Source organism: Mercenaria mercenaria, chromosome 6 (genome assembly GCF_021730395.1).
Source record: "Mercenaria mercenaria strain notata chromosome 6, MADL_Memer_1, whole genome shotgun sequence".
Lineage (NCBI taxonomy): Eukaryota > Metazoa > Mollusca > Bivalvia > Venerida > Veneridae > Mercenaria > Mercenaria mercenaria.
The window spans coordinates 64,309,485-64,322,959 of NC_069366.1; the positions used below are offsets into that span (position 1 = coordinate 64,309,485).

The 13,475-nt window shown below is 35.3% G+C and overlaps 1 protein-coding gene across 1 annotated transcript in view; it reads left to right on the forward strand.

Moving 5' to 3' along the window:
* The window catches only part of LOC123548584 (ran-binding protein 9-like), a 39,681-nt gene that overhangs the window by 11,503 nt on the left and 14,703 nt on the right, over positions 1–13,475 (forward strand). Inside the window, exons 3-7 of the mRNA XM_045335962.2 lie at positions 6,349–6,401; positions 6,994–7,161; positions 8,348–8,370; positions 9,292–9,393; positions 9,876–9,958. Of these exons, the coding sequence (XP_045191897.1) occupies positions 6,349–6,401; positions 6,994–7,161; positions 8,348–8,370; positions 9,292–9,393; positions 9,876–9,958 (429 nt within the window). The remainder of the gene's footprint in view (positions 1–6,348; positions 6,402–6,993; positions 7,162–8,347; positions 8,371–9,291; positions 9,394–9,875; positions 9,959–13,475) is intronic.

Genomic DNA, 13,475 nt, shown 5'->3' on the forward strand with positions numbered 1-13,475 from the left:
TGTCTTGGATGATTTCAGATCTGGGTCACGTAGGGTCAGAAAGTAGGTCACTAGGTCAAATCATAGGAAAAGCTTGTATACACTCTAGAGGCCACTTTTTTGCTCCAATCTTCCCAAAACTTCGTCAGACTGTTTTCATGAAATTTTGTACAAGTTAAAATATGGGGTAAAAACACTAGGTCAGATCAAAGAAAATGCTTGTTTACACTCAGGAGGCACGTTTTTGGTCCAATCTTAATGAAAATTGGTCAGAATATTCGTCTCTATGAAATCATTAGGTGAGAAAAATGTGCAGTCAGTCCGAGGCTGGAACCTGGAACCCCTCACTTACAGGGCAGTGCCCTACTGTCTGAGCTAACCGACTAACACCTTACATGACCAAGTCTGTATGAGGGTGTACCCGGGATGTGGTTGTTAAAAGAATTGCAAATATGGAAAACCCAGGCTAAATATATAGATTTTTTAAAACTTCTGCTTTCACATAAAAAATGTTGTAAGTAAGGCTCTGATGGGCTAGCTGAAGAGTCGTTAGAATGAGGCTATCAATAAGGCTATCAATAGCACGTCTTCAGATCCAGTGTGTGTAGCCTTAATTGGAGATGTACTTTAGTCAGATTGATTAAGTGATGTAACTGCTGTATACTTGTGTTGGAATTGAGATCCCTGAAGAAAAGATAAAGGCCGATCGTTTATTAGTCTGATTCATCATGAGGAAACTCAAATTTATCAGTTCCGGCAAAAAGACTCAACTTTTCAATTTACAATAATTCTGTTAATTTTGAACACAATGCCCAGGAATTGTCCATTACCACAATTGTGATTAGAAATCATGTTTAACTATTATTGTGCATGTAGAATGATTTATTGATGTCATGATTGATCTGCTCATCACTACTTTAGTCCAGTATCTTAACCCATTTAAGGCTTGTTGGAGGTTGGATCATTATTGCCACTAGGCTGTCTGCCCTTTTCAGGTTTTTTCTTTTGAATTTATACATACATTTAGATTATATTTATAGGGATCAGAGTGACACACAAAGTGAAAATTGTCGAAAAAAAAAGCATTATCTCCAAAAGTATAAATGACTCTTGATATTGAACTCAAAAGTGATGTGAAAGTTATCCATTGATGTACTACTTCTGACTGTAGGGCTACACAATCCTTTCACCTTTGATGGTAGATGAAACGTCAACAGGTCTGAAAGATACTAGCCTCAAAGTCAAACACTATTTCTGTCTTCATAACTTCAATTAAGTCCTGCAAGAATGTTTTTTCTAAAACTCTGAATCACTAATCTGAGACCACTGTGCGTTGGTGTAAAAGCTCAGTTTATTAAGTGACATTAATGTGATGTGAGCTATATTAATATGCTGATAATTATATTAATTGATGTGGATGAGCAGGATGCTGTCAAAACTGAGTACAATGAGCCAGTCTTTTTGAAAGCAGTATTTTTATTACATAGATCCTTGATGTGTGTCTTCAGCACATTTTGGACTGGATTTCCATGCAATCTTGTGGTATGAATTTAAACAGGGAAAGTTTCTAATCACTGATTGGCATCATCTTTTTCTCGCTGTACATCATGCCCTAAATCTAGGTGCTCAGTCTCAATACTGGTGTGGGAAATGTTTGAAAAGCGGCGCATGTACTGTCCTGTTACTAAGCATTACTTAGTGGCTGTGTTGTAGTCACTCTAAATCTCACAAGAGGTTGCAGTTTTTCATGGGATATAGGATCTATATCTGATAATAATTATTGCTGATATGTTTGGAGAATACTTTCAAATAATAGTATTGATTAAGGAAAGAGAATTTTATTTAATAGTAGAATTTCAACAGAGTGGTCTGTCAGCGGTCAGCACTGTTTTATAACAGTGACATCAACGTAGACAACTTTACCAGACTTCACTGACCCCTAAATTGACCTATAGTAACCTGCAGCTAAAAGGTGTGGTGTGTCACAAAGAAAACTGCACAACCATGTATCATGCTGCAAACAAAATGAACTTCTCCAAACCTACAAAATTTCAACTTCATATAAAAAATTAAGTTGAAACATTTTAAATGGAGTTTATATTTCTTTGCTTCCCTTTCCCATCCCCACAAAATATTAGCTGCACCATGAGAAAACCAACATAGTGGCTTTGTGACCAGCATGGATCCAGTCCAGCTTGCGCATCCGGGCAGTCTGGTCAGAATCCATGCTGTTGGCTAACAGTTTCTCTAATTGCAGTAGGCTTTGAAAGCAAACAGCATGGATCCTGACCAGACTGCATGGATGCGCAGTCTGGTCTGGATCAGTGGTGGTCGCAAAGCAACTACATTGGTTTTCTCGTGGTGCGTCTCATATACCAGATATACCTTATTACAGTATGATAGATGAACTCTGCTCTAAATGGTTACTAAGGTGTGGCATATTGAAACTGGACCATCGATTAATTCAAATGTTACCTCTTAGATATGTCTGAAAAGTTTCATTTCTGAATTAAGAATTCCCCAGAAATATTAATGATATGATACATACAGTAATTTTTTACTGTAAAATCTTGACAAATGTACATTGTAGTGATGTTTCAGACAACCATTTTTAAAAATGACAATTGATGTCATTGCAGAAAAAAAAGAAATAATTTGTTTTAAGTCCAGATCATGGTCACCTTGACAATAGTACTACTACATATTGCAACAAACTTGATATTTCTGATACAATTCAATCATTGTTTATATTTAGAAAAATAGGTCACAGGTTAAAACAACCTAGTTTCTGCAATAGTGCAGTATTGATATTAAATTGTCTTGTGTTCTGTTTTATTGAGATTTTGACACTCAGAAAATGATGTTAAAATTATATTACAAAAAATGTTATTGAAACCACATGTTACTTGTTCTTACAAAATGAGTTACCAGGGGATTGAAAGATACACATGTAGGATGATAATTGCGCTATGGAAAAGTTAAGAAATCATTAATTTGATTCAGCTAGTGCATTTTGTTCTAAATTTTTTGTTGATAAATCACCTTAATCAGATCTATACACTTTAGTGCACAGTAAAATCTATATTTCATTACAGACCATGATTGATTTTGAGAGGCAAATTGTAGTTAAACTGTTTTTATAGGCAGGTAATCCTTATTCACAGGTCATAATAGTAAACCAGAAATAACAAATACATTTATAGTGAGGTGGTCTCTGTTTACAGGTGGTCATTTGTACAGGTTTGACTATATATAAAATAAAGAGGATTTTAACCTTTTGTATAGTTAGATTATGTTATGACAATTTATTAGATCTATATCTGTATATATGAGAGTGTGAGCTAAATGATTTGGCCAGCATACTCTTCTTCCATTTGTGCTATTGTTATAAATACAGCAGTCAAATAATCATCTTAGATCTATATCTGCAAATGAGAGAGAAAGTAATCTAAATGATCCAGTGTTTATTGTTGTAGTGACTAAGACATGCATTTACCTGTTGCTGGGTTTAGTTCACATGTATCTGACACTGTACAGGTATATAATAACATGCACATATTCACCTAGTTCAGGCCAGTCTTCATAACTTCAAAATAATTACTTGCTGAGAAACTGCTCCACCCAACAAGTTTTCAGAAATAGAAAAATTACTTTCTTAGCTGTGTACATAACAATGTTTAATTTCATACTAGTTATCTCCTAAATTTATCTCTTCTCGGAATCAAAATGCATAGTGGTTATAAATGATGTGAACTGGAAAATGATTCACCTCCCACCCAGCAACAAAAAATTGGGTCCTTCCAGTCAACTCTGCAGGTTAAACTTGGCACATCAGCTATTTCAGTGAAATTTGGTGTGACTCTGTGAATCTCGGGGACATATGCTGTGTCGATGAAACTTTGCACATCAAAACGGACAGTGAAACTTGGCACATCAGCTCTGTCACTGAAACTTGGCACATCAGCTCTGTCAGTGAAACTGCACATCAGCTTTGTCACTGAAACTTGGCACATCAGCTCTGTCACTGAAACTTGGCACTTCAGCTCGGACAGTGAAACTGCACACTAGCTCTGTCAGTGAAATATGGCACATCAGCTTTTGTCACTGAAACTTGGCACTTCAGCTGTGACAATGAAACTTGGCACATCAGCTATGTCACTGGAACTCAGCATTCTTCCTTTAGTTCATACAGTGACCTGAAAATACAGAAATAAAAAAAGTAAGAGGCCATTTAACCCTTGTTGCTATTGGGGTATTGTACAGTTAATTGAGTCCATGCAGAACTGTATACCTGCAAGAGGTATATTAGTGTTTCTTGGTAGCATAACTTCTCACTGGGAGAGGAAATATTGATATCAATTCACAGTTAATTACAATGTGTTTATCAATAGGTAGTAAACATTCAGGATAACATGTCATTTTGAGCAGATCTATTATTTGATAAAAAGCAACAAAACATTCTTGTTTAAATACTTACCATTTCTAACAACTGTTGTTTAACCAGGAGTGGATGTGAAATATTGTTTGTAAATCCATGCAAATACCATATATTTATCTAACTGTGGACTGGTGTTTGTTTTTTGTTGTAGAAAATTCCCTGAAGCATAATATTAAGGTGATTGCCAAGGCAAATGAAAAATTCATAGCAGTAGGCAAAAATAGTACAGGATGGAACAGTGTAATACCACTCCTGTTAATAAATGAACAAGAATTGAAAATTTAGATGCAAAATGTACAAGAGTTGAAATAGCATTTTGAAACTTCACCTCCTGTGTGTTTAGACATGTTTTCTAAGGAATACCACTTTCATCCAGATATTTGGCTTCATACCAGTTGAAAAAGAGGTCACTTTTTTTCCAAATTGTGGCAGAGAAATCTTCCAATTTATGACTTTTTTTCTTTTGTTGAAATTTTGGAATTATATTTCACAAATTAGAAAACAGCAAGTCAATTTCAGAATCAGATTTAGAATCTGCCAGATTTTGGTTTCTGTAACAGAGACAAGGTAAAGAGGCCCTGTTTCAATAAAATGCTCCAAAATGGGCAATTTCTGCACTTGAATTGCCATGCCCTGTTTCACTTGCCGAAGGAATAGCCCTGCACTGCATGCCCTGTTCTTTCTGTTGAACATCAGGTAAAATATGGTATTCTGGTGATCAAAGTGAACAAGTGTAATCAATGATTCTTTTTCTGCAGACTTGGATTGATTATAATAATGACTGAGCAGCGCCATGAGAAAACCAACACAGTGGCTTTGCGACCAGCATGGATCCAGACCAGCCTACGCATCCGCACAGTCTGGTCAGGATCCATGCTGTTCGCTTTCAAAGCCTATTGCAATTAGAGAAACCGTAAGGGAACAGCATGGATCCTGACCATACTGCGCAGATGCACAGGCTGGTCTAGATCCATGCTGGTCGCAAAGCCACTATGTTGGTTTTCTCATGGCACGACTCGTATATCCGTATCAGATTGCTTGCTCTGTGCATTGTATAGTATCCTTAATGTGTTAACTTTTGATCATAACCAAACGTTGTCTGTGAATTTCGTGTAAACTGTTCATTGTAAAAGGCCAACATTAGATAATTGTCGGAACTTCATACAGGTTTCTTTTAGAATCTATAGGTTGGCTAGATCTGTGCTTAGTTAGTATCTTCTAAATGTGTTAAATTTTTACCCAGTCTCTGTGAACCATTTTCTGTGAATATTGTGTAGACTGTTCCTTCTATAACACCAGCATTAGATTATTGTTGGAGTTTCATACCAGATCATATCTAGCTTGGTGCTTTGTTTATTATTTATATGCGTTAATAATTGCTTGAATTTTGTACAAATTTTGAGAGTTTGAGAATTCTATTTTACATTTTTTTCCTGTTAGATTTTTGGTGTGAAAGGGGTGGGGGGATTGACATTTTAATTTATGACAATGAGGAAGTCAAGCTGGAATAGTAATTGGTTCAAGTGGGATGAGTGGGTATTTTCACATTGCTTCCTAGTTCCTATTAGACAGTCAGTAGCCTTTAATAATTCCTTTGTTAACAATTTTGACTTGAAACTGGTTATATCCACATTGTGTTATATACCCCATGTTGTATTGTAAAATGCCTGGGTGAAATAAAAAAAAACATGTGTTCTGTTGTTCTTTTCTGGTCATGTTAAATATTCATGCCAGTTTGCAAGTTTGCATGATTGTAACAAAGTCCATAAACTATTATAGATCTCATGAATTAAAAAGGTTGTTTCTGCAAGATAGGCTGTATACTCATTTGTAGTATTAATGTACATAAAGTGTTGAAAACGCATTATCTGAAACAAACTGTCACTTGTTTTGTGTATAATAGTTTACAAAATTAGATTGTTTATTTACAGATACATGGGCATTGGTTTGGCAGCACAGGGAGTTAACCAGAACAGATTACCAGGTTGGCAAACTCTTTCCAAATTTCCACTGTTGTTCATCAGGGGAGAAAAAAGGATCAATTTTAAAAAGTTGCACCATTTTGTTAAAAAGTCCTGTGTGACGGCATGTTCATGTTTCTAAATTTGAATCACTTACTCCTCTGTAGCTCAATCCCTACTTGTGTTTTCTTGTCAGGATGACAAAAACAAGCCATCAAGCTGATGTGTTTCATTGTTCCAGGAGTCTTTCAGTCTATATATTAGGGAAGCTTCAAAATAACAACTAACATACAGTGTGCTTGATCTCAAGGCAAGATATATTTAACTCTAAAAGATATGATTCCATCCCCCACCTCTGATCAATGTGTGGATTAGTGCTTACAGAAAGTGAGGTCGTGTCGATATGAAGTACTATTACTGGTAGATGACCTCCATTACATATGAAATTGAACAGCAGTGCTCAAATTCAAATGGAATTTGAAAATACATTAATTATTTTTTATAAAGAATTGAAAAAAAGTTGTTTTACCTTATTAGTTATTGTATGATATCGGATTTAGTATTGTTTTGACAGAGTACTTGTGTGAATCAGTATGAGTGATACTTTATCTTCAGGTTGGGATAAACAATCTTATGGTTACCATGGTGATGATGGCAACTCTTTCTGTTCGTCTGGTCAGGGTGAGCCATATGGTCCGACATTCTCTACAGGGGATGTGATTGGTTGCTGTGTAAATCTCATTGATAATACCTGCTTCTACACCAAAAATGGTGTTCACCTTGGTAAGTTAAGGGGCCAACTCGCTTAACTTTTGGGAACTGTACACACAGAGAAAAGTCATCATTCAGGTAACATTTTGCCTATATTTCCTTATTACTTGACAGATTGTCATAAAAAGTAAGTGCGTCGAAGACAGCAAAATGAGCACTTTCCTCCATACAAAATGTCACCAGTTTTCAGCTTTTTTGTTGAACACTTTGTCAAATTGATTTTCGTAGATAACTGTGTAGATAACATACACACTTCAACAGTTTGGCATAGTGGTTGAGAAAATATCTGAGAACTACATGCAGACGCTTCATATGGAGGAAAACTCTCATTTTGCTGTCTTTGATGCTTTTTATCTTCTGAAGATCTGTCAAGTTATAAGGAAAATATAGGCAAAATGTCACTTGAAGCAGGATATTTTCTCCATGTGTATGGTATCCAAAAGTGTGTGTTGACCAATCTGAAGTTGTTCCTGGAAAAAATCTTTGTGTATATACTGTACAATCATTTCATTTCTTTGGCACTGGCACAAAAATCATGGAACAGAAGGACTTAGTGTTTAGTAGGGATATGAATGTATGGATTTTGTTTTTTCTTGTTGATTTCATTGCGCACCTTACAAACGGTAGGAAATTCTAAATCTGAAGAGTATATGCATAAAAAATTGTGAGTTTATTATGAATGATGAGTTGTGTTAAGTTACAATGGGATTGTATTTTCTGTATAGACAACTGGTCTTCAAAAGCCTTGTATGCAAGATTGTGGATGCATTTCACTTGTCACAGGAGTGTTTAGAAATTGTATAATATTAATAACTTAGTAATTGTAAACTGAGCCTTACAAACAAAGTTCAGTTCCAGTCATTGTTAACCCGTATCATGCAGGACACAATTGATCTTGCCTTTGTGACCAATGTTGATCAGACTGCACTGTTCAACATACAGTCAGTATCTTTTTGATAAGCACCACTTTAAACAGTTAATAGTACTGTCCAAATTGAAAGATGGACAAGTTCATTATGGAAATTTTGCAGGGCAAGGGTTAATAAAAATAGTATAAAATGATAAAGTAAATGTAGAATTTTCAAAATGCAAGTTGGAACGGAACATATATAATTTGTCCAGTAACTAGTTGATATCTTACATTGATCGTTGTGTACTTGTAACAGATACTTAGTATTGCATTATTTTTGTCTTTCAGGAATAGCATTTACAGATTTACCTGTAAGTATATTGCTTCAGTTTTCTATTCAGATATTAAATTCAGGTTCTAATGAAAATTATAGATGTTACATGAAGCTGTAACAAACATACTTGCAGAATACTTCAAAGTGTTTATTATGTTTTCCCCTGAAAGACATATTGATTTACTCCAGTCTGTGTGTCAGTCACAAATCTTGTCCACACTCTTTAAGTGGAACATTACTCATCCAATCTTCACCAAACTTGAAAAAAAATGTATTTGCCAATAAGTCCTTGGGCAATTTCGATAACTAGCCAAATCAGCCCTGGCACTTCAAAATTATGTGGCTTGAAACTTATTTTTGATAGTCAAAATTGGGTTGTATCAAAGCACTGAAAGTCTGATTGTGTTGTATCAAAGCACTGAAAGTCTTATTGGGTTGTTTATCCGATATTATATTACTATTCAGTTGATAAGGCAGTTGTGCGAGACTCGCGCTTTTCTCAAAAACAGCTGTTGTTTGTGAATGATTCGGGCCAAAGAAATTGCGGTAGATTTGTGTAGATTCGAATTGTTATAAATGTTCTGCATGTGTCACGTTGAAAGCTTTATAAATGGAGTTAGGTATATAAGCTACACAGTTTAACATACAGTAAAATAAGAATAATGCTGGAGCAACAATGGCTATGGTACCAGGGCTTATTTATTATTTTTGAGAATCCTGACTATTTTGCATATATTTCTTCTGTTTGTTTTGCTCAGTAACCTGGATATCTTCTCATCTGTTGCAGCTTTATGTAATCTCAATTAATAGAGCACAATACTTGCAGCCTTCAGGTTGTGAGTTAAATTCCGAAGGGTGACAGATGTGAATTAGCACAGCATATTGTAGCGTGTAAATGGTTATGGAACTCTGCATTGACATATTTAATGTGTTTCATTTGAGAATCTGTATATTTCAGCATGGTTTATACCCAACAGTTGGTCTGCAGACACCTGGAGAGGTGGTGGAAGCCAACTTCGGAAACTCACCTTTTGTCTATGATATTGATGATTATATGAAGGTAATCCTTTTATTCTTTCTCTGTTCATGTATGTGAGGCTGTCGGTTGTGAACCATTCCAAGGTTCTCTTAAAGCTGGAAAGCTGCCATTTGACTTGATTTAGCACAGTAAGACAGTTAGATTCTAACTTATTTTAATGTGATTGTGGTGAAAGCTCGAAGGTAATTGTAATTACATGAAAATCTGCCTCCTGGAAGAACCAGTACTGTTGTCATATGAGAAAGTGTAGTCATGATCATAGTGGTGCTCAGACCCACGATATCTGAGTTGATTGGTCAACACTTTAACCACTAGCTAGACCACAGTTGTTTACGATAATTTCCAAAATTTTGAAAATGCAGAATCAAGCGGTAATGAAAATTTTAAAACCTAACATTTTATTCAGTGCTGAGTGCATTCAGCAATATTCAAATAGATCTGTTACATGGCTGCTAATATGAGACAATGAATCAGTTTATTATGTAAAATATTTGTTTCTGCAGGAATGGAAAATGAAAACTCGATTGACCATCGAGAGATTTCCAGTCAATGATAAGAAGGGAGAATGGCAGACAGCATTACAGAGGTGAAACTTTTATTAACCAATAATCTATTTTCATTTTGTAGTTTTGGGGGATTTATAACATGCAGATCTTAGATTTTAAGTTCGACATATAGCAAAATTATTGCTGTTTCCAGCATTTATGTTTTAAAAAGAGACTGTTAGGTCTTGCATTGTTCTGCCTGGCTGTTAATGGTGTTTGTGTGTAAGCTTGTTTATAGCTGCAACACCTGGGCAACTCCTCCAGAAGACAGTTGGTAATTTTAAGTGAGAGTAAAGTGCAAGATATAGAAGCTTCTTTGATTCTTTATGATGCCAGGTGTAAAGCACTCATACATGGGACTCTTACCTGGTTGTTACATTATAATAATTGGATGAGAAGGGTTTCGAACTAATGACCCTGGTTTCGTAGTCCACTGCCTCTTTTATTCTACCAGGGCTTGAACAGAGCTGTTTAACCATAAACCTGCAGGCGGCAAGTGATTTTGCCTTTGTGTCCAGTGCAGACCAAGATCAGCCTGCACTTCCTTGCAGTCTGATCATGGTCTGCTCTGCACTGTTTGCTATTCAGTTTTCAGTGAGTGAACACTTCTTTGAATAATAAATGGTACTGCCCAAATTGGATGATGGACTGGTCCATTTTAGAAATTTAGCAGGCTAAAGGTTAAGCAAGAATTTCAAATTAGAATTTTGTTTTGACAGTGCCACAAATAAATCAGTGGAAGAGTTGAGAGTTATCATATTTCTTAAGTCTTGCTAACAATCAATTTGTGGTATTTGTGTGAAAGTAGAGTACATAGAAAGATGTGGCTTTCATATATATTTGGAAAAGTCACTGATTATATATTACCAGTTTTCAGTTGTAATTATACCCCTCTTTGGAGAAAAGAGGGAAGATTGCTTTGCTTATTTTGGTTTGTCAAGCTGTCCAGTTGTAGACAAATTGATTTTCGATCAATAAATGCACTGACCCTTGTGTAAATTTAGTGTCCAACTTAATACACATATAGGATGATTGCTTTGGGATTGTAGATGATTCCTATTGTCAGTAGGTCAAAAGTCAAGGTCACAGTAACCTTGAGGCTGAAAACAGTTTCTGATCAGTAGCTTAATAACAGTTCTAGGGTTGCAGTTGTTTATGGTCAACAGATGATCCTTACTGATTTTGAAATAAGTAGACAAGGTGCTGATCAATTAGGGGAGAATTCTTTTGGGCCATGGCTGCGAAACTAAATAGGTTGATTTACAGTGGTCAGGCCAGTTTTTTAATAACTTGGGTTACGGGAGCGCCGGTCCAAATTCTCCAAAAATCCAAATAAAAATAAAATTCAAAATTGCGATTTTATTTTTATTTTCCCCGACGCTTGTATCTACTTTCTGTGGTGGAAAATAAAACAGTGTCTATTAACCTACAATAAATATCACAGCGAAGGACGACAAAATCAATACACCGTGACATAACTTTACTAGAATATCGTGACTAGCTGCGCCCAATAACTAATCAAAGCGGTTTAACACTTGATGATTGACAGCCTCGTAAAAACTGCCGGCAGTGTTTGAAGTGTGTGAAAGTATCGTGTCTGATAGTCCAAATAATTGTACCCGAGAGTTGAATATCGTTATATTTTTTTGACTCGTCGATATCCGCCACCGATAGACAACGTAAAATATCAAAATGTAAAATCGTTCTACCCGAGGTCTTATTATTTAGACTACGTGTCTGATAGAGAACGTCTGTAAATATAAACCATTATCCAGATCAGCTGACATGTTTAGAAGGCGTTAATTGCAGACAACAAAAGGCTTGGATTAAATTGGTGAAACAAGCTCCTAAATCGGAAGACAAAGTAACTTAATTGTGGAAAATATACCGATAATTTCAGCACAAAAACCTCAGCAAGTAACTATATTTTAGCAAATGACATTTCACATCCACTTTAAATTAATACATTTTTTCCGACCGATAATAAATTTGCTACTTACTTTGGATTTTCATCAATGATAAAGCCTTTTACAGTATTTTTAGAAGAAAAAAAAAACATTCAGTTTGTCTCCTGACCTATTAAAAACTGATATCTTTGACACATTTCGACCAGCACATGGCAGCTGACATCAAAAGGAGTGTCGGCAAAATTTTCCTTTATTGATTTTCTTTGATGTGGGATAAAAGTTAACTGGTTGGGTATTGCAAGGTGAATGACATAATTTGACATAATTCTACTCCACGTAAAATGTACTTCAGATTTTTTTTAAGCGGATTTTCGTTTTGTAGCTGAACAACAGTAAGTCTGGTGATTTTAATAAAATGCTGACTGTTGCTATAAATTTAAAAAACAATAAAATATTTTTTGTTAAATAAGATGTTTTCTAATCAATCTAGTGGTCCTTTTCTCTAAATTCTATTACTTTATGCACTGTTTTGAACCAATTAGTATGATGATGATAGTAATGATTATGATGATGATGGTGATGATGATGTTGATGGTATTGAAGGTAACTGTACAAAGTGAAAATATGTAGGACTCCAAGAAAATTTAAGAGGGACTCCAAAATCTGAATGTTAGGCAGTCCTGACTCCATAAAAATTGAATCATAATGGAAGCCCTGCAAGGGTACTGAACTCCATGTACGGACCAATTACTTTTAATATTTTAAAACATTTGAAACTTAGTAATATTACAAAATCTTGAACTATTAAAGAAAAAGTATGTGTAAGTTTGAGTGTAGTACCTTTGCTGATTGTTTTTAAAATTTGCAATTTAAATTTTAAAGTCTACCTCAAATTACTTTCAAAGTTGTAGCCAGATATGGAGTTCAGTAACTTTTAAGAGACCCCTCACACTTAACAGGATTGGGACTGTCTGGCATGTATTGTGTAAAATGGCCCGTGTCGGAGCATAAATGAAAAATGGAGAAATCATAAAAGAAAAAAATGAAAAGCTATTTCCGTCTTCCTTAACCCTTACAATGGTATAACCGATTGGTTTTGCCTTTGCGACTAGTGCAGACCTAGATCAGCCTGCACATTCGTGCAGACTGATCATGGTCTGCACTGTTCGCTATTCAATTAGTACATTTTGAGTGAACACCCCTTCGAATGATAAATGGTATTGCCCAAATTGAATGATGGACCTGTCCATTTTAGAAACTTAGCGTGCTAAGGGTTAAAAGGTCAGAAACACAGTATGCATAGGATGTGACAACAAAACTACACTACACTATATATAATCACACCAACACCAGAAACAGAATACAATGCCAGGCGTGTTTAGTCTCTATTTATTAGCAAGCTATATATATGTTTAAAGCAGGCAAGCAACATGCAAAAAATTTCAAGTATTTAATAGTTTCTACAACATTATATTATAACATACAACATGGAGGCTTTAATAAAGAAAGTGGGAATAAAATGCTTCAAATTGGGAAAATAACTTGTCTGATTTATCTAGACTGTGTTGTGAATCTACATTTGCCTGAAACAACAATTTTTTTTAACCCAGTGGCACTTTTTACAAAATAAAATTATTATTTTTTTTTTTTT